This window comes from Anomaloglossus baeobatrachus, chromosome 6, assembly GCF_048569485.1.
Source record: "Anomaloglossus baeobatrachus isolate aAnoBae1 chromosome 6, aAnoBae1.hap1, whole genome shotgun sequence".
NCBI classification, from domain to species: Eukaryota; Metazoa; Chordata; class Amphibia; order Anura; family Aromobatidae; genus Anomaloglossus; species Anomaloglossus baeobatrachus.
Window position 1 is genome coordinate 275,421,782 of NC_134358.1, and position 23,467 is coordinate 275,445,248.

At 36.4% G+C, this 23,467-nt stretch overlaps 1 protein-coding gene across 3 annotated transcripts in view; it reads left to right on the top strand.

Annotated features, from left to right (window-relative positions):
* The window catches only part of LOC142243203 (cadherin-10-like), a 758,404-nt gene that overhangs the window by 505,671 nt on the left and 229,266 nt on the right, over positions 1-23,467 (top strand). For all 3 annotated transcript variants that reach the window (XM_075314858.1, XM_075314857.1, XM_075314859.1), the window contains one exon: positions 23,220-23,339. In XM_075314858.1, the coding sequence (XP_075170973.1) occupies positions 23,220-23,339 (120 nt within the window). The remainder of the gene's footprint in view (positions 1-23,219; positions 23,340-23,467) is intronic.

The following is a 23,467-nucleotide window of genomic DNA, read 5'->3' on the forward strand; positions in this document are numbered from 1 at the left end:
AAAAAGAACATAGGGGATTTATATAAAAACCTTAAAGCTGATTTGGCTCGGTTTTCCTCCATTCCTTTGTCATGGTTGGCTAGAGTGCAAACTTTTAAAATTATGTGCCTCCCCAAAATTATCTATTGTGATGTATGCCACTCCTGATCACCATATATTATATATCTTCTATACAAACGCTAATTCAGAAATTTATCTGGGTGGAAAAGAAGCCAGGAGTACCCTTGAGCTCTCTATTTTTATCTTTTGATATGATGGTTTGGGGTCTCGAATGTCTCAGCATATCATAAAGCAGCTATATTAGAGACCTATTGAGTTTTTTGACAAGGTGACTATGGCTATAGATGGCTACAAATCTTTTGTATCTTTGCATTACACCCCTAACAAATTTTTGGTATCCCGTCTTTTGGAACCAAAGTCTTCTATTCCCCTTTAGTTACCTTAGGCTTTTACCTGCATGTGGTCATGTTGGGGGAACTCAGCTATATTGTTTTTTTTTTTTTAAAGTTATCAGGGTGATCTTTAGAATTATATATTCTTGACAAATTTAGCTTCTTAGTAAATTAAAGGTAAGGTTGTTATAGCAGATCTTTACTCCGAGAATAGTATGCTGTCTAAAGCTCTTGAGCTCCCTCATCAATCTTTTTATCATTTTCTTCAGATACCTCATCTTCTGATGCCCGGACAGATTTTTTCTATGGGGAATATGGATCTGTTGTTATTCAATTAATTGCACTTTAAGCCTGCTAAGATGAAAGGTTTGGCTATGCTTTATAAGTATTTAAATCATCCTTTGGAAGATGGCTATTCACCCAGTCTCATTATCCTGTTTAGGTTATCTGGAGCAGGTAAAAAAAAGTACACATGAGATTTTATATGACCCCAGTCGAACTATCTAGGTACGTACTGAACTATCCTTCTGTGTGTTGGAAAGGTTGTGTCTTAGAAGCCTCTATAGGCCACTTGTAGTGGTAATCTCCTAAGGTCGCAGCTTTTTGACAGGATGTTTTAGGGCTTATTTCCAAAGTTGCAAAGATTAAAATTGCTCCTTTGGCACTTTTAGACAGACAGTGCCTGTCAGCAAAATGGAAACTCCCTGAGGTTCCCTCCCTGCCTGAATTAAGCGGGCTTTACATGCTACAATATATCTTATGATGTGTTGGCGGGGTCACGTCGTAAGTGACGCACATCCGGCATCGTAAGTTATATTGTAACGTGTGACAGCTACGTGCGATTGAACGTTAAAACGTTCATCGCATACACGTCGTTCAATTCCTAACAATTGAACGTGAGGTTGTTCAATGTTCCCAAGGTAGCACACATCGCAGTGTGTGACACCCCGGGAACGATGAACAGCAGCTTACCTGCGTCCCGCGGCTCCCGCCGGCAATGCGGAAGGAGGGAGGTGGGCGGGATGTTTACTCCGCTTCTATTGGCCGGCTGCCGCGTGATGTCGCTGTGACAACGAACGTCCCTCCCACTCCAGGAAGTGGATGTTTGCCGCCCACATTGAGGTCGTATGGAAGGGTAAGTACATGTGACGGGAAATAATCATTTGTGCAACACGTTCAACAAATTGAACGTGCCGCACATACGATGGGGCCGGGTATGATTGCATACAATATCGTATGCAAAATCGTAAGGTGTAAAGCAGGCTTAAGTTATAAGAATTAATAGTCACTATATGTAATATATGAAAATCGTTTAGTCTCTACCTTAGGGAAAACAATTAGACTTAAACAACAATGGGAACCTTGGGTGACATGTTCTTTTTGTCTCTCCCTTGCTTGCGATTGAGTGGGATAGTCTTTTCCCTCCCCACTTTTTTTTTCTTTTTTGTTCCTTATTTCTTTCTTTCCTTTATGTGTTCATGTTATTTGTATGGTGGTGTGGTTTGTTATATAACCATATTATTATTGCTGCTGTGTACCTTTATAAAACTGTATAAAAATTATTTAAAAAAAAACAAAACAGAAAAAAAACTTACATTCCATTCAAAAAGGGGCTTGACATCTTCGCTCTCATGATCTGTAGCGTTCCAGTGGGGGAATATCCCTAACTAATTAAAATTAAATTTTCTGTGGAAACCTGATAAGTTAAGGGGGCTTTACATGCAGCGACATCACAAGTGATGTCACTCGTGAAAGCACCTGCCCCCGTCCTTTGTGCGTCATGGGCAAATCACTGCCCGCGGCACACAATGTCGCTAGTACCCATCACATGTACTTACCTTCCTAGTGATGTCGCTGTGGCCGGCGAACAGCCTCTTTTCCAGGGGGCGGTTTGTGCGGCGTCACAGCGACGTCACATGGCAGGCATCCAATTGAAGCAGAGGAGCGGAGAGCAGCCACATGAAAATCATGCCCAACTATTTGCTGAAGGACGCAGGTACGGTGTTGTTCGTTGTTCCTGGGGTATCACACGTAGCGATGTGTACTGCCTCAGGAACGACAAACAACCTGCGTCCAGCACCAGCAATGATATTTGGGAAATGAACGACGTGTCAACAATCAACGATTTGGTGAGTATTTTGCATCGTTAGCGGTCGCTCGTACGTGTCACACGCAATGACGTCGCTAACGAGGCTGGATGTGAGTCAAGAATTCTGTGACCTCAACGACATCTCGTTAGCGATGTCGTTGTGTGTAATGGGGCCTTAACAATCTTGGTGCAACCCATTTTTTTTACATGAAATCCATAATCCTAATTAAAGTATTTTATTATTTCAAACTTTATGCAATAGCTCACACTGATCCAATAGGAGAAACAGCAAATCAAATTAGTATAGAACTATGTTTTCCCATTTACTATGCCTAAAATCTATATTTTGTGACATTCAGACAATTTAGGTAAGAGTCTCAATTGTCTGAGAAAATAGCAGCAGCAATTAGAAGCACACATACCACATTCCGTTTTTAAATGTTACAAAAGATGTCCATCAGCAATCCCCTGAAATATTAGTCTAATCCACAATATGATTTGTGGGCCTATATCAATTCTAAGGAATAAAGCAAATAATTCCATTAAGAAATACTTTGCGATTTATCATGTAACAATATTTCTCTATCGCTCATATTATCCAAATCAAGTTGTGTACTTATTTTTCATCATGCTTCTTCCTGGCTAATAAAACACACCAATAATTTGAGAGATACAAATTTAAATAGCATTTTTGTGGAATCTTTGGACAATAATTGTATTTTTGTATTCAAATGTGAAATTATTCTATATACTACATGTAGGTCAACATGTAATAGATTTTTTTTTCCAAACAATTTTTTTATGCAACAACTACCTTAATTATTAATTATGAGTCTTTATTTTTAAAACATTGCAATATTTGTTATCAAAAGTGGAAATAAAACATCTTCGCATTTCTAAAAAATATAAAAAATAATTTCCTCCTAATGATTTATTTTTAATGATCGATTTGAGAGCTAGTCCTTGCTTATTTGAGGGTTAGTGGCATGCCAAGATATTCTAGTAGTATTTTGAATTCTATTTTATCTCTCCACACTACTTACTGTATTTCTTTATTTCTTAATTATTTTTTGGATGTATACATTTTGGACGTATGATCTCTTATTAAAATACTACCGCTACTTGCATTTGTAGTTGCATCTCCTTCTTTCTCATGTTGCCTTTTAAAGTAGCAAAGCTTTGTTTGATATTTTTAGTATTTTATTGCCAGTATTGTTTTTATCTAATAATTCCTTTTTCAATTTTATGTTAGTTCTGTATAGGATTAATCAAACAGTGGTAAAGCCACTTCTTCTGCCGTATGTTTTTGTTTTCTCTTACATTAGTAGATAGTAGGCAACCCAAAGGGGCCTTATATCTCCTAATATTACATTTTATTGCAATGTTGTGGCGGCCATAAAATTGTAATTCTGGCATTTTAAACTTTTTTTCATGATCAATATTTTATAATATAAAATATTATTATATTTTTATATTTTTATAGATCGGATATTTCTGAATGTGGCAATGCCAATATGTGTATTTTTAATGAACTTTTATGCTTTCTTTTTTTTCATTGTTTTTTCTAGCTCCCTTAGGGGACTTTTAACTGAGGTACTCTGATTATTTCTGCTGTACAGAGCAGTACATCAGCATAGATTACTATTACATAGATGCCACATATGCATATTTTTTTTTATTAAGTGGTAAATATTTTGGGAGAAATTTGTAAATAACATTGCTTCTGTCGCCATTTTCCGAGACCCCAAAGGGATTTATTTTTGTGCCCTGAGCTGTAACTGTAACTGATAACATTTTGTTGTAGATACAATATTTTGATAGCCCATTGTTGCATTTTATTGCAGTGTTGTAGTGACCCAGATAAAGTATTTCTAGCATTTCAATTTTTTTCTTGTTACATGGTTTACCAATCAGAATAATTTATTAGATATTTTGATAGATCATACTTTTACACAATGCAGCAATATCATATACCTTTGTGTTTATTTTTTTCTTAATTTCCATATTTTTTGTTTTATAAGATGCACCAGATTATAAGATGCATCCCAAATTTAGAGGAAAAAAAAGATATGGGATCCCTTTTATAATCTGGTGGTGATTTACCGGGACGCAGCAGCTGTGGTGGAGTGGGGTCACAGGAAGCAGCGGCAGTGCTGGAGTATGGCAATGCTGTGGCGGTGCAGAAGGGACCCAGATGTTCACTGGGGGCTGTGGCGCTGTCCTGGGTCAGCCAGCATTGCTTTGTACCTAGGCAGTGGGTACAGATCTTTGTTGCTGCTTGCTACGCGTGGTGAGTCATGGGACATTCTAAAAACATCGGCAGTGCGGGCTTCAAAGAAATGGCGGTCAGAGTTGGCCCGTGTGCAGATGAGAACTGGAGCTGAGAGCTCCATCTGCGCATGCGTCGACTCTGGGCACCATTATTTGAATCCCTCAATGCTGACATCTTTAGAATGGCTCGTACCTCATTGCCCGCCTCACAGACCTCACTGCCCACCGCACAGACCTTACTGCCCACCACACAGACCTCACTGCCCGCTGCACAGACTTTACTGCCTGCTGCATGACAGAGCCGCTGCCCACTACACAGACCTCACTGCGTGCCATAAAACAGAGCCGCTGCCTGCCGCGCAACAGAGCTGCTGCTCGCCACACAGACTTCACTGCCCGCCACACAACAGCACACAGCATTCCCCTGGCCTCTTGTGACCCCTCTCCACCCCCCCGGTAAGCTTCATTCGGATCTTAAGATGCACTTCTCATTTTCCTCCAAAATGTTTGGGAAGAAAACTGCATGTCATAATTCGAAAAATATGGTATTTTATTTTTAATGGGGCAAAAGAGGGTGATTTGAACTTTTATATTGTTTCATTTTTGTATTTTTACAAACATTTTCTTTAACTTTTAAATGTGTTTAATAGTCCTCTAAGGGATTTTAAACTGGGATTCTCCGATTGCTTGTGCTGTAATAACAGTGCATCAACACTGCAATGCATAGTAAAAATCATGATATATAAATGTCAGCTAAATGCTGGCTTTCACAGGCGTATCATCATGACAGGTATGGGGGTCTTCAGCAAACCCACAACTGCCATGGCAACTCATTGAAGCCCTATAGTCCTATCACAGGCGTTCCTATGGGTAACTGTTGTAGCTGTTCTGTTTCAAAAGTCAGCTTATGGGATCACCAGTGAGGTCCTCTGAATTAGGCCTCTTCAGGCCTAATCAAGATCGAGCGCTCGGAGAAAACACCTGCATTCATGTGAGCATGATCAGTTTTCTGTTTATTCAGCCAAGGTACAGTTTATTTATACCATTTACAGATCAATGTGATATTGCAAAAAAGGCTTCTAGCTGGAATTTACAAGTTGATTATATGACCTTTAAGTTTTAAAAAAACAAAAATGTAGAGTCATGCATATGAGATAAGAAGAACATTTAGCAGACAATAATAATCCTTGAGCTTTTTTCTTATTGGGAAGGCTCCATAATGACTATGAACTAACACCAGATATACTTACTAATGGAACAATAAAATCAAGAAATAGAGAAACTATTAACCCTTCTATATCAGTAACGTAGAATGACACGCTGCCCTTCCAGCACATGGTAAATGCCACTATCAAAGATGGATAGCAATATTTAACAAGTTAACAGACATGAACATGGTTTAGCGGGCTGTTAAAGACTTATGAAGGCTCCATAAATTAGCCATCATCTGCAGGAAGAGATGTGGGATTAGCATGCAAGCCTGCATCAAGACATGGAGCCAGTATATGACGTACTACTATGTCATATGTTCAATAAGGGTTTAATGATGTCCATACCATCTCCTCCAATACCTACAAAGCCTGCAGAATGAATATTACTGTGCCTTGCAATGGAAGTGCATCTCTGGAGAAGAATAATGATACTATGTGATATTCTAAGAAATATTCTCCTCATTTAATATCTACACCTAGATTCCTATTAAACTAATGTCATGACATTTTGAGCACAATGACTTCTATAGGAACATATTTTATTTTTGGCTTTCCAAGAAAAGTCGTCCAGTTCTGTGAAGTTCTTGGGTCATCTTGCATGCACTGCTCTTTTGAGGTTTAGCCACAGATTTTCAATGATGTTCAGATCAGGGGACAGTGAGGCCATTGATAAACCTTCAGTTTGGGCCTTTTGATGTAGACTATTGTGTATTTTGACGTGTGTTTATGATCATTATCCATTTGCAGAAGCCATCCTGTTCCTTTTTTGTTAATTTTAAAATGTAAAAGATGAAAATACTTTTTGCCTTAAATACAAGATAAATGTGGCATCTTAACTGAATGCTTCTTAGAGATCATTTAATCTTCAGCTTGCTTAATTGTTCACAATAACAGTAATTTTGACCAGAGGTGCCCAAATGTTTGCATTCCACTGTATGTGGGTTGCATAGACTGCCTACAATAAGCTGCACATAATAATCCTAAATGAGTTGAAATTTGTAGATTGCTAACCTATGAAAGAAAGGAAGCTCAAGCTTCTCTAAATCTATGATTTGCGTAAGACCTAATAGCAATGAATTGTTCCATATGGTATTAAGAATGATGAATGCTTTTCATATCTGAGATGGCAGCAAGAATTGTGTGGCCTTCAGCTGTTCTGGCATAATACAGAATCTCATCCATGCTAATGAACCATAGAACCAGTAGCACTGAATCTGAATGAATGGGAAGATGCACTATTTGAGAGAGGATTGAAAAACTTATGTCAACATAAACATAGGACCCAGTATACATTAGGTTAATAGTTAGCATTTCCATATTCCATGGAGATATATTTATGTTGAGATGTATTAATGGTGGTAGAGCCTGATTTTTCCCAATATTATTAGCACACCTCTTGTAACCTTTACCATATAATGTGCTACATAAAAGAATAAAGAAAACTTTGACTTTGCACATCATAAGCTATTAAAAATGTTAAAGAGAAGTGTACCAAATGTTTAGTTACCACATTTGCGATTTAGTTACCGCATCTTTATTTATTTGAAAAAAAGCTGCCCCAACTGCCAGGCATACAGACATAAAAATATTTAGAAGTCTGTTCCATTTCTGAAGTTTTCAGATCACTTTTAGAGTTACATAGAAAAAGAGAAAGTCGAGCTAACTCACCAGCAGGTGCACGGATCACACAGTTTATGTGTAGTGATGAAAAGGAACAAAGAAAATCCAGCTCCCACGATCCAGTAAAATGAAGTAAGCTTTACTGACTTTTTCATGGATATAAAACTAGACAAAAGTAAAAAAAATGCAAAAATCCATTTTTGTACTTGTGTCTTTTTTATTTCTTTGGCAAAAACAAGAAAGCTTACCTTTTTACAGAATTGTGGGAGCTGGAGTTATTTTATTACTTTTCACTTTCAGCCTACCTTATGCAGTTGATTCCAGATATTCATTTTAATGTGTTTTACTAATTTTCAACTAGAGATGAGTGGCCCTGAAAAACTTACATTTGCTAACCTGTGCAAAATTTTCCTGAAAATTCGATATGCAGCAGTGGTGCTCTTCACAAATTGAATGTACCTTTTTATGCTCTTGATTCTTCTAAAATCTTAGAGCATATTAAATGTAATAAAAGTCTCATCTTTAAGCCTGTGGGAATGAAAGAAACACGTTCTGATGGAGCGCTATGGAGGCCACGGGGAAGTAAAAGTTCAATGTTTTTTATTTATTCACATAAACCTCAACGCATTTCGATATAGTCCAATATTTTTGTCAGGTGGATATACTATCCACCTGACGAAGATATTGGACTATATCGAAACGCGTTGTGGTTTATGTGAATAAATAAAAAACATTGAACTTTTACTTCCCCGTGGCCTCCATAGCGCTCCATCAGACCATGTTTCTTTCATTCCCACAATCTCTTCCCCTCTGGGGACCCACGGCAGGAGCTGCTTGGACGGAGGTAGTACTCGCAATCAGGAACACTGATCTCCAGTGACTCCTCCAGACCAGCCGCACGGGGGCTTTCCTGGATTAACTCCTCAGCTGCAGGAGACCTGTCTGGCACAGCAACACGTGTGGTTTATCTCCTGGAAGGATCTCCTGGACTCAGTCCCTGACAGCGCAAGTTTATACAAACTTATCACGTCTTTTACCAGGGTTGTGCAGGGTCTGCACAACCTTATCAGGTGAGCAAATTTCATTCATTTGTTCTCACCGCTTACATTGTGACCCTACACATGCGCTTCTTGTTTTTCATTTTATCATCTTTAAGCCTGCCTCTCTAGGCTTGACTTCAGGCCGTGATAATACTTCATAGGTAACTTTGTGCCACTCAGGACATCATTGAAGTGTGACATGGAGTGACATCTGATGTCTGATCATGGCTGGATGTCTCGGCCTAGAGTGAACAGGCTAAAACTACAACAGCAGAAATAAAAGGACCTGAGGCCTAAATTTTGTGCATTAAAGTAAAATTTAGTTCTACTTTAATTTGTCTGCTCATCTCTATTTCCCACTATTAAATGTCAGTTGAACCTTGAATCTCATTGAGCAAAATATATTGTCAAATTATAACTCCTTCATAATTACTCCTGTGCTCAGAGGCTCCAAGACAAGGCAACAGTTTGTAGATAGACAAAAGTCCTGAATTCAGGGAATTGTAGATATGAACATTTTGGTTTATTCCAAAACAATAAAAAGTCACACAAAGAGCACAAACAATCCATAAAATGCTTTTCAGACATGGCATTAATCATTAATCATTGCCCTCAGTTCCAACTTACAGCAGTCCTTAGTCATTTAGTCATTTCTTTGACTAAGGTCATCTAAATGTGCATCTCTATGAGAGTGAGAACAAAACCAGAATAAGGCTCTCATAAAGATGTATTGATTTGTGACCTCCAGCGCACCCCATGAAATGGTGGAGCATGCTGGCAGGTCACAAATCGATGAGACCAAGTGGAGCTGCAGCAAGCAATGTTGAAGACACCAAAAGTGAGTATATTGGTAGAAAGAACACACACTTGTGTTTTTTCTTCTCGACTAGAGTTGAGGGAGTATCGAAATATTCGTGTTTGCGATACTCGTAACGAGTATTATGTACTACTCGCGTATTCGTTTCGAATAGTCAGTACAATGCAAGTCATTGGGAGATACAAGTATTTTCCACTAATTGTGAAATGCAAGTAATTTTCTGCTCCAACAGAAAATTTCATGCATTTCCCATTGACTTGTCTTGTACTCGCTATTCGGAATGAATACACGAGTAGTATACAGTAGTTGTTAAGAGTATCGTGAACACGATACCCCAGCTAGGCTCCCCTTGTCAGTGTTTCCCAGAACTTGGAGATATCGGACTTGTTTTAGGTCTCTTCAGGATTAGATGCAGCAGAGCCAGGAATGTTATGGGAAAACCATGTGGATTATAGCGAAACTTCAAGGGTCTATTTGGTCTTAATCAAGAGAGGAAATAGGGTGCTGTATTTTATTTCAAATAAAGGCTTTTCCCTGTTTGTGTATATTTTTTTCACTTATAAGAGTAGTGATGGGGGTCTCATAGACCCCTACCCATCACTAATTCTGGGATTTATGACAGTTGTGCATTGTCATTAACCCATATTACTCCAATTGCCACCGCACCAGGGCAATAGAGAAGACCAGGATTGTAGCATTTAATGGATGCAACAATTCCGGGGTGGCTGTAGGCTGCTATTCTTAGCCTGGGGAGTCTCAATAACCATGGCTCTCCTCAGGCTTAGAATTCCAGCCCCCAGCTCTTGAGCTTTATCATGGCTGGGTATCAAAATTGGAGGGGAACGTATGCCATTTTTTAAATTTTTTTATTCAAATAATAATAATAATAATAATAATAAAAAAAAGGCACATGTGGTTACTCTTATTTTGATACACAGCCAAGATAGGTAGCAAAACATTTCCCAACAAATGATCCATAAGGGTGGAAATGGAATTAGCCAAAGTGAGGCTGAGTCAGTGCCTGCAAGGAGGAAAAGAGTATATGTGCAATAGAAATTTTCTTTATTAAAGATAACACCAAAACAAAAATAAGAAATCACAGATAAAATCTACCAGATGAAATATGGGGGAAAAGAAATATCTATAGGTAAATGAGTCACAACCGTTTCTACAAAACACTTGTTCCCCTATAATCCACACCAATATAGAATTAAGCTTGTAAATACCCAATATTAAATATGAGGACATCAATCACTGAATGTGGAAAAAAGAGGAGAAAAGGTCCAATTAGATAATATTTGTGACCCATAAAATGTATGTTACAGCCAAGATAGGTGAACGGCTGGGGGCTGCAACCTGTAGCATGGGCTATATATAGGCTGGGTTACAATATACAAGGGACCTTACACCAAATATTTGTTATGTATTTATTTTTACTGTACTATAGTGACCCACAGACAATGCCTGCAATTGGAAGCAGTAAGCAGACACGTTCTCACTCAGTGTGGAGCTGCATCTGACTGCAACAAATCACAGATGCCAGTGGGCAGGGAAAGCAGTGCATATGCAATGAAGGTAAATTATCAGCCCTGAAATTTAATGCACCGCCTGAAAGCAGTGTTGGGCCTCGGTAAGTACAGTGCACTTGCTTCCATCTCCCTATCCCTTCTACCAACAATATTAATTGCCAGACTCTGGTCCCCATAGACTTATGTGGGGACTGGAATCTGGCCCAGAATTGGATTTTAAGAACCCGATAACATGGACCTGCCAGTCCTGGTTATCTGCGAGACTGCTCATGACTACTAATATCAGGAATTGTTATGTATTTATTAATTTTTTTAGCACTCTGATTAAAGGTAATCTGTCAGGTCAAAAAAGCATTCTGACCTAAAAGCAGGAGCCTGTGTGAGCTGCTAACCCTTTCCAACCAATCCCTGTGTTGTTATATTGTGTAACATGAAAGTAAAAAAATAACGTTTTATTACTTTCATTTGTCCTATGTAAATGACAGGGTCTCTAGCCCTGTGGGCGTCTCATCGCCATGTGGGCGTCTACATGTTTTCCATGGTATCACGCCCTTGTGGGCGTAATACCATGGATTTACATCAGTGACGTGACCGTTGCAACTTCAGAATCTTGTGTGTACGTGCGCTTACCATTCTCACCATGTCATCCTGGGGTTTGCATGTCGGCTTCTGACAGAAGAAGCCTGCGGTTCCGGTCATGCGCAGTGCACTTCAGAAGCTAAGAAGCACGCGCCAGGATAAGAAGGTGACGAGAATGGTAGGCGCACGCACTCGAGATTCTGAAGTGCGACGGTCACGTCGCTGATGGAAATATATGGTATCATGCCCACAGGGGTGTGATACCACGGAAAGCATGTAGATGCCCACAGGGTGATGAGACGCCAATGGGGATAGAGACCTATGCTATTTACATAGGACATATGAAAGTAATAAAACATATTTTATTACTTTCATATTACACAATATAACAACACAGGGATGGGTAGGAAGGGGTTAGCAGCTCACACAGGCTCCTGCTTGTAGGTTAGAACGCTTTTTGACCTGACAGGTTCTTTTTAAGGCCTGAAAAAACAAAATGTTTGTGCCTGTTTATCTTTGGATTTGCAATGTATCTGCATATGACTGCCAAGTTCACATCCTTACTTTGAATGGGAAGGTGAGTATATAACAAAGTTTCATTATTGCATTTAGTAATAAAAAAAATGCTGGAGTGGTGCTTTAAATATGGCATGTCCTATTTAAAAACAAGGGTGAACCTATTGTTTATTTTTTTTCATTTTTCTTAACTGTTTTTATTAAAAAAAAAAAACACTTGTATCACATTTTACCCCAAAATTGACTTGTGTCACATATATTTGCATGAATCTTAATACTGAAAAAATTGTAAATGTTCAGAAAATACACATGGTGGAGAAAGAGTGAACTCAGATGACCAAAAGAGTTAGCACTTTATAGGCAAGAGAGAGGGAGACAGAGAGAGTGGACCACACTGACCAAAAAAACGTACACCGTAAAGGAGAGAGAAACAGAGGACTATGCTAACTATAATAGCTTACACTCTACAGGTAAAAGAAAGAGAAGACCCAATTAACCATAAGACATTAAACTCTACATGTGAGACACCTACTCAGTGACTCTTGAGATGGAAACTGATTCTGCTGTACAAACTATGCTTCTGTGGGAACTGATGGTCGCAGATATTCCAGGTACTGACCCTCGCCCTATGTAAGGTATGATAATTAAGATGTAGCTGCAGAGCATTATGAGGAACTACGAACGGCAATGCAAAATAACATTAATATTGCTCTTTGATGCATCAGCAATGTGGGAAATGCTGTAGGGCAATTTCTTTTTGCGAACTATAAAATTGAATGGTTAAATATTTGAAACCAAATGAAACAGAGAATTTCTGGAATTTTAACTCAAACCCAATATTTGTGAATTGATAAATTATGAGGACTATGCATTTCTGACATATAAAGTTGTTCTCACAGTAACTAACCAAATTTACAAGCGGTAGAGAAAAAAAGTAAAGGAATTCATTGTAATCCATCAACATTCAACTTTATGTTTGCTTTGACAGACAAAACAACTTTACTTCTCTCAACTTTTCACTTTCCAACAATCCTAAAGAACGCTTTTGCAATTTTAACTTATTTCAGTGGCAAAGTACATAAACCAATTACTGATCTTAGGTTCTCACGACCTTGACTTATACTTTAGAGATAAAATTATAATCTTTCAAACAGGAGATTCTGGCAAAAACTCTAGAAGTAATTCTCCTCATTCTTAACATGCTTTCTCTTGTATCTATTTTACATTCAACTATGGAACAGAATATGAAGTCCCAGAATTTTCATCCTCTGCCCTACCAAATTTTCACTTTATACCATTTCCTCGCTATTTTTTAACATTCATCTGGATTTTTACTTCTCTCATACCATCTATACTTACATGTATCGTTGTATTATCATTTCCTGGAAACCGTCATTACCACACTAACCTCTGCTTTACTCATGGGACCTGGATTGTTTAATTCTTGCTAATCATTTGTCTCCCTTATCAGTTTAATTAGCTCTTTACAATGTTGTTTTTTTGCTTAAAATTTAACTATTAAATGTTCTTACAAACTTTGATTTATCTCTTAAGTCTTGATTACAAAATCAAAAGCTTATTGTCAGTTTTAGGCTATGGCCGAACACTGCAGTTTTGAGTTCCCCACAAAACTTCCCCGTCTGGCCACAAAAACGCATCTTGTAAAAAAGACCGCATAAACAATGCATGTGTTTTTGATGCGTTTTTGTTGATTTTTTTAACCATGCAGTTTCTTTGTTGCATTTGTTAACACTAATGGGTGATAAAGACAGGGAAATGCAAAAAATAATTTATATGCTTGACATGCGCACAGCAAATCTGAAATCTCATAGACTTTGCTTGGAAGTGTAAAGCATGCAGTTTAGACGCAGCTTAGCTACCACAAAACTCCACTAAAAAAATCATCAAAAACTGAATTGTGCGCATGGGGCCTTAATATATACACTGTGTATATATATATATATATATATATATATATATATATATATATATATATATATATACAATAATACGTTTCTAGTAGTTTTTGAAGCATTGACATCTGCACACTGGCAGAGCTATAAAATTAGTCTCTATATACTGCTGCACTAATTCTGCTCTGAATTAATGTTTAGTTCTTAAATTAAACTGTGGTTTAATATACAGTAATTAGAAGAATGCACATATTACAGACATAAAGTGGCACACAATAAACATACTAAAAGTGTCTCTAAGCTACTCGGTGCAGAAGAACTGCAAATATATACCCTACATAGTAAGCCTAGCAAGAGGTATTCATGCTCTACTGTGCCCGTGTAGCACATATTTAAAAGAAGCAGCATGGAGAATAATATTCAACAGTACTGAGCCCAGTGGCAGTGAATCCACAAAGGTGAGATAAACAAGCACAGGAAAGCAGTAGCAGCATCTCAGTGTGCTTACTTTGCTTCTCCCTCTTCCTCTTCCTACCTCTTCTCTCAATAGGCTATAATGGATATCTATAATCTATAGTCTGTTATCTCAATGAGCTGGCAATTCATTTTGATTTGGTCAAGATGAATTTTAGCAGATTTTTGCAGAGAGAGCAGTAAGCTTTTGATGTGTGTGTGTATGGGAGGCAGGTAATTAATGGCTCATAAGTAGAGATAAAATAATATTTTTATGATATGTTATATTACAAAGTTACAGTTAGGTCCATATATATTTGAACAGAGACAATATTTTTCACATTTTTGTTCTGTACATTACCATAAGGGATTTTGAACAAAACAATTTCCCTATGGTTGAAGTTGAAACTTTCAGCTTTAATTCATTGGGTGAACATAATGATTGCATAAAAATGTGAGGAATGAAAGCATTTTATAAACTCAATCACTTCATTTCAGGGGCTCAAAAGTAATTGGAAAAATTAAATATTTGGAGATAAAATGGTAATTTCTAATACTTGGTTGAAAACCCTTTGTTGGCAATGACTACCTGAAGCCTTGAACTCATGGCCATCACCAGACACTGTGTTTCCTCCTTTTTAATTCTCTCCAGGCCTTTACGGCAGCGGCGTTCAGTTGCTGTTTGTTTGTGGGCCTTTCTGTCTGAAGTTAAGTCTTTAACAAGTGAAATGCATGATCTATTGGGTTGAGATCAGGGGACTGACTTGGCCATTCAAGAATATTCCAATTCTTTGCTTTAATAAACTCCTTGGTTGCTTTTTCTTTATGTTTTAGGTCATTGTCCATCTGTATTATGAAACACTGACCAATCAGTTTGGCGACATTTGGCTGGATTTGAGCACACAGTATGTCTCTGAAATCCCCAGAATTCATCCAGCTGTTTCTGTCCTGTGTCACATCATCAAGAAACACTAGGGACCCAGTGCCTCTGGCAACCAGGCATGCCTAAGCCATCACACTGCCTCCGCCATGTTTTATAGATGATGTGGTATGCTTTGGATCATGAGCTAAACCATACTTTTTCCATACTTTTTTCTTTCCATCTTTCTGGTGGATGTTGATCTTGGTTTCATCTGTCCAAAGAATGTTCTTCCAGAACTGTGCTCTTTTTAAGATTTTAAGATTTTTTTTTTAGCAAAGTCCAATCTAGCCTTCTTATTGTTGAGGCTTATGAGTGGCCTGCATTGTGCAATGAATCCTTTGTCTTTGTCTTCTCTTTATGGTTGATTTGGATATTGACACTCCTACATAATGGAGATGGCTGTTCACTTGGTTGGATGTTGTCAAGGGTTTTCTCTTCACCATGGTAATTATTTTGCAATCATCCACCACTTTTCTCTTCTGTGGGTGTCCAGGTCCTTTAATATTGTTCAGGACTCTAGTGCTTTCCTTCTTTTGCAGGATGTACCAAACTGTACATTCAGCCACTCCTAATATTGTAGCAATTTGTCGGATGTTTTTTTCTGCTTCCACTTATCAAAAACCTCAAAATGCAAGAACTACACCTCAATTTAATGCCAGGCCTTTTAAATGCTTAATTGAGAATGAAATAAGAAAAGGAATTGCCTTCACCTGCCCATGAAACAGCTTTGGAGTCAATTACCCAATTACTTTTGGGTCCTTTAAAACCAGGGTGGCATATGAAAAAGAGCTGAAACGCCTAAACCCTTCATCAAATTTTAATGTGGATACCCTCAAAAGAAAGCTAAAACTCAGGACTTCAGTAAGCAGGTAAAAAAAAATGTCAATGTCCAAATATATATGGACCTAACTGTAATTATTTTCATTTCATCCATTAATTTATATAAAGTGTGTTGAAATTAAAGTAACCATTTAAATTTGCTTTATCATAGAGATTTCCTTCCTATATGGTTAGGTAACCTCTAATACATCAATAGATAAATAAAATATACACAGCCATAGTGCTAATACTATGGTGTCCAATGTGACCCTCTAAATTTTTATTTCTTTTTATTCTGTTGTCTTGATGAAAACATGGCAATTCTTTTTTTAACAGCAATTAATAGAAATAGGTCAACTCCATATTTCCACATAAATCTCCAGATGGATGAAAGGAGAACTAGTAATCTTTAGAGTATAGATATACTACTAAACATAATATGGTAGCATTGAATATAGCTTGCAGATACAGTAAAATATTTTACTAAACCTGCAGAAAGGTCACCTTTGCCTACGTAAGACATGCAGCTTGGTAAGAGCCTTTACATTTTAAAAATATAAGAATAAACAAATAAGTCTAGCCCTATTTACTGACATTTACTTTAAGTACAAGACAGAATAAACATGAGGCCTTACAAACAATTCCATTTGTAAGATTAATAAGAGGCAGCATCTTTCAAGTAACTTTAGTAGAGCACTCTTTGTCTGCAATTCCTTTCAATTCCTATATGTTCTAGAATGCTGGATTTACTTGTACAGGAAATATCACTTTCTAACAACATAAGTATTCAGGATTTAAGAGGCTATTCATCTTTGGGAACATTTTTTATATAAATAAATGTATTTAAGGCTAAAATAATTTTTGCAATTAAATTTATAATTTAATAAGAAATGTATCTTTTGACAACTATTTAGACTCTTTATTTTCCTTCCCTTTCAAATTTGATACATGGTGTGGTCTTAAATCAACTGAAAGGAGCACAAACAAAATCAAGGAAAAATAAACCATATTTTCCAGCGTATAAGATGACTTTTGAACCCCTGAAAGTCTTCTTAAAAGTCGGGGGTCATTGTATATGCCGGGTGCCATCTTATACGGCGGTGCACGGGGCTGCTGCCTGTCAACATGGCTTTACTGCATTTGAATGCTTTATGGTGGTGGTGTAAAGCATTTAACTGCAGTAAAGCACTGACAGCAGAGGCGGTCCTGGTATTGGACATGATCATGGAGAGGTCTATGTGCCTGCAGTCCTCAAGAAGCACTCCTCCATGATTGCATCCCATACACGGGGCCACCGCCGCTGCTGTCAGTGCTTTACTGCACTTGAATGCTTTACGGCACAGCAAAGCATTCAACTGCAGTAAAGCCATGATGGCAGTCTGCAGCAGCGGCTCCGTGCGCCGGATAAGATCACTAAGGGATCTATGTGCCTGCGGTCTGCAAGAAGCAGCTGATAACGCGGGAATGGAGGTGAGGTGAGAATATTTTTTATTGTTTGCAAAAAAAACAGCATAATAAGGGGACAAGAAGGGGACCAGTAGAAGGACATTACTAGACAATGGCCACATTACTGCAGGGGACATTACTAAACAATGAGCACATTATTAGAGGACACATTACTAAATGATTGGCTCATTACTAAAGGACACATTACTAAAAAATGGGTACATTACTGCAAGTTACTGCAGGGGACATTACTAAACAATGGGCACATTACACAGGTTGGCTTATACTCGAGTATATATGGTATATCGCAAACGCTATATTTTAACCGGAGTTGGCCCAGTCGTCTTATACGCCAGAAAATATGGTACAAACATTTCCATTAGAACGAGCTCAGTAAAGATTCTGATAACTCTGATAACTCTATTTGCAGACAGCAATAGACAGTGCAACACAAAATCTATAGAAGAATAAAAAGGAAATTTTAAATAAAACCTAATTGCAAAAATTGTTTTTAGATCCAAATAGATGCAGTTAAGTTACAAAAAAAGTCCACAAAAGTTGAAAACTCTATTGCCGCATTTCTAGTGAAGGCATGTAGTTTATTTTCTTTACATGCCTTCATGAATGGATACTTTTGTGAATGGATATTATTTTAGGCTCATTCTTATCCAATAATAGTAATAAGAAAATATTTAAAAATAGCATTATTATTTTGTTGTTTATGTTGCATTAGTGCTAAATACAGTATATGACTGAAAAGAAAGCTATTCAACATAAAAAGTCTTGACAAAATAATGAAAAAACTCAGATATTTTGTGAAACATAGACCTAAAGGCCTATCTTTTTGACCTGTTGACTTTTTAAATATTTTCTTTAAGATTTTATAATATTGTAATAATGAATTTATGGTGGCATCACAGAGTACAATAATCGCTTGCAAGTACTGAGCTATATAACATGAAAAGTATCAGCTGGACACTGAGAAAGGAATAGAAAGGTTAAATAAAAAAGAAAGGGCACTCACTTTGAAGTAATCATATTTTCAGTCCATAGATCAAAGGTCACCATCACAGGAAAAGATTATACCAAAGTATATTCTGTAAAAGTACAAGCTACTTTTTATATCTTTATTTTAGGTCACTATTTGTTTCATTTTTCCATTTAGTTTTATTGTTAAAGGATGATGAAAATAATGTATTTTTAATGCATAATCTAAAATGTAATTTATATAGCAACCTGGAGATGAGTCTTAAGTTGTGAGAACTTACCTCATAAGAATTTTGCTGACCAGCAAATTTATTATTATGGAACTGAATCTCCTCTATAAAAGCCAATAAAGTATGAAATACAAAATCATATTTTAACATTTTTCCCAAAAAAGAGGACTTCAGAATAGCACATAAATAAAAAATACATTAACTATTTAACTGGCTAAAAAGCTCAAAAAGTGAAGTAAAAAAAGAATTAAAGAATTAATAGTAACTTTTGAAAAAGAATGTACGTAAGTGAATTGTAGAACAGATATAAGAAAATAGCCAATAAAGATTAGCATCAAATATATTTTATGAAATAATATAATTAAAATGGTATACCAGAAGTTACAAGTGGTATGCACAGGCTACCAAAATTAATTATGGAACTAATAAAAGAAAATAGGCAATAAAGATTAGTATCAAATATATATATATATATATATATATATATATATATATATAAAATTGTAAACCGCAAGGTGCAATGAATAGTGAAAAAAGAAGCAGCACAGCAGAAGGATATATTATATTAGACAGCAAAATAAACTATATTTGTAAAGATACACTGTGTTGATATGTAAAACACTGGCCATAATAATTAGCATAATATAAAGATGGATTTTGAGAAAACCATAAATATTGATGTATATTTCCTACAAGTGTAGAAATCAAGAGTTATTACCCACGGTCATGGCTTCCCTCTGCTGTGTCAGCACCAGGTCTTGACGTGGCTTTTGCTGTGTTGCCTTCGTCAGGGGCGTGGTTGCTACACGTGTAAGAAATTTACATTGATAAATATGGTTTTCTCAGAGTCATTTATTGTAATTGTCACATGCACTGTCATTCATTCTGGATTTACTTATCTGGAATGATACATCTTGATCTGTATAGATCTTGATATGTTTCTCTGGCCTGATCAAATTCCCTATTTATATTATGCTAAATATTATGGCCAGTATTTTACATATAAACTCAGCGTATCTTTACAAATGTAGTTCATTTTGCTCCATAATATAATATATCCTTGCAGTATACAATTTTTATATATATATATATATATATATATATATATATATATATATATATATATATATATATATATATATATATATATTCTTTATTGGCTATTTTCCTGTATTGTTTCCATAATTAATTTGTGGTAGCCTGTCCATGCACATTGTATAGGTTAGTAGCAAACATTTCCCACTTGGTGTATTCTTGCATATCCCCTTATTGTTTTTTGGCATACCTTTGGTTGTAATGTTAGTGAAATTGTAGAGTATGTTTAGCTTATCCACTATAGCAAGGTTCCCCAACTCCAGTCCTCAAGGCCCACCAACAGTGCATGTTTTCAGGATTTCCTTAGCATTGCACTGCTGTTGGAACCAGTATTTGGGCAGGTAATTACATTAACACCTGTGCAATACTAAGAAAATCCCAAAAACCTGCACTGTTGGTGGGCCTTGAGGACTGAAGTTGGGGACCTCTGCACTATAGAATCACTGAAATATGATAGAACTACAAGAAGTATAACTTTTTTTATAATCCAGATTATTAAAAAATAAAAAGTAAGATACTACATACAGCACACTAGAAATTCATATGCTGATACAACAAAGCATATAAATCAGTAAATTATTATAAAAAATAGACACTTTAAAATACCATAGCCTTTATAGATGATATTAGGGATTGTGTCATCAGCATAGTTCGCTCAGCATTCAAAATATTAAACACAGTTAATAAATATAAGAATTTTGCTGTTGAAGGAATGGATGTAATTTGTAAATAAAGCTGTAGTTTCATTTTTTATGCATTTGGGAATTATTTTGTTATTTTTTTCCAGTTGCATATTTATTAAGATGTGAATGTAAAGCATGCAAGAGATATCTGTATAAATTGACTTGGATATTGACTAAAAGGGCCACTTAATATGGTGGTTATGGCGGTCTCCTTAAAAAAAGCCACTCCTTGGCTAGGTCCTTCCCGGAGGGATATCTGGCTACTTTCTGTGTCAAGACTCCTAACAGAGGCTCCACCGACTTTTTTTGATTTATACTTCCCAGGGGACAATGCACCTAGGAGTTCACTGTGTTGAGTGCCTTTGCTGGCTGCCGACAGTGTTTTCTCTGGCTGGTCTCCCCGAGTATCTTGCTGGTCTACTAGGTATTGCTCCCACCTAGCCAGAATCCTACTCCACACTGATGAGGGGCAATACCCCTAAACAGCTGTCTGTGGATGGATACCTGGCCTTGGTATATCCCTTGTCATATCTTTAAACTCATCAAAGAGTTGGATATTGACTAAAAGGGCCACTTAATATGGTGGCTATGGTGGTCTCCTTAAAAACAGCCACTCATTGGCTAGGTCCTTCCGGAGGAATATCTGGCTAGTTTCTGTGTCGAGACTCCTAACAGAAGCTCCATGGACTTTTTTTGATTTGCTTATTGTTTTTATGGCATACCTTTGGTTGTAATGTTAGTGAAATGGTAGAGTATGTTTAGCTTATCTACTATAGACTCACTAAAAAAGGATAGAGTTCCACAAAGAGTAACTTTTATTATAATCCAGATTATTAAAAACCAAAATGTAAGATACTACATACAGCACACTAGAAATTCATATGCTGATACAACAAAGCATATAAATCAGTAAATTCTTATAAAAAATAGACACTTTAAAATACCATAGCCTTTATAGATGATATAAGGATTGTGTCACCAGTATAGTTTGCTCAGTATTCAAGATATTAAACACAATTAATAAATATAAGAATTTTGTTGTTGAAAGAATTTGTAGATAAACCTGTAGTTTCATTTTTTATGCATTTGGGAATTATTTTATTATTTTTTTCTAGTTGCATATTTATTAAGATGTGAATGTAAAGCATGCAAGGGGTATCTGTATACATTGAACTTATCTACCTGGGTGGACATTAGAAACTTAATGTATGAACCAATATTAACTATTCCAATTTAAACCTGTTATGTATGATATCTTGACCAGTAAACAATGAGGAAAAAACATGGATAAAGAGTTTGCTCTAATAGATTCAGACTTCATCCATAACCTTGAGAATCACTGCTTACCTCCCAAAATCCACAGCTATTCTATTTATTAGCTGGGGAATCTAAAGAGAAGCCAGGACTGCTATCAGGTAGGAGGAAGACCTCCGGGCCCTCATCCAGAGAACACAAATTACTGACACGGCCAAATAATTGGATCTAGTGAATCAATTTGCACTAACTCTACAAGGAAAGCATATGGCCATACCACTTGAATATAGTAAACAAATTATTACGGTGTTGGCCCACTGCTATGTACAGCACAAGACATGGGATGATCAGAGCTTCCAGTCTTCTAAGAGGACCATTAAATTGAATAAAAAAAGATTAAGAAAGTTGTTTTAAAAATCTGAAACCCCCAACAAAAGTTTAAATCCCCCTTTTTGCCCACTTAAAAATAAAGCAATTAATACAATAAAACACAAATACAGTTTTTTGGTATCCTTGCATTCATAAAAGTCAAAACTATGAAAATATAAAATAAATTAACCTGATCAGTAAATAACATAATGAGAAAAATAATAAAAATGCCAGAATTATAGTTGTTTGGCAGCATTGCAACACAATGCAATATGAGGTAATCAAAATGCTGCATCTACTGCAAAAGTGTTTCAGTAAAAATGTCACCTCAACATGCAAAAGAAAGCTTTCACATATCTAAAAGAATGAAAAAGTATTGGTCACGGAAAATGGCGACACAAGGAAAAAAATTCTTATCAATGTCTAAAACTTTTTTTTACCACCTAAAGAAAAAAACAACCTGTAAATGATTAGTATCTGTGTACTAGTACTGACTCAGGGTATCCTATTACCACATAGTGAATATAGTAAATAAAAAAATCATTTGTGGAATTACACTTTTTTGCCATTTATATGTTTTCCTTAATTTTTCACTCTTTCAAATGCATTATCACATGATTAAATGAACAATGTAATAAAAAAAACCATACAACTCGTCTTGCAAAAAACAAGCCCTCGTATGGCTATTTGGAAAGAACAAAAAAAAGTTATGGCTCTTGGGAGAAGGGGAGAAGAAGGAAACAAAGCAAAAATGGAAAATTACATGGTCATTAGTTGCTTACTCCCACTATTATGAAGCATTAACTTATAATTAATGGTATCATACTTTCCAAATTGTTCTATCTCAATAATAATTTGTTTAAAAATTGAAAAAGAAAACATTTTAAATAATTAACATTCGATAATTGAATTTTTATAGGTCAATATTAGTTACTAAATTCATCTGAAATTGGCAAATAATGCAATCTTCTTCTTTTCCCACAGGTACCTTTGTAGTTCAAGTAACTGCTGCTGATGCAGATGATCCTTCTTATGGAAACAGTGCCAAAGTTATTTACAGCATTATTGAAGGACAACCATATTTTTCTGTCGAACCTGAAACAGGTTAGTGTAGTAAATGTGTTAGATTTGAAAGCATGTAAATATTTTTATAGAAATCAGTGTAAAATGTGTAGAACAGACATTGGAAACCAATAGCTCATTTGAATCCTGTTATTAAAAAGTTAATTTAA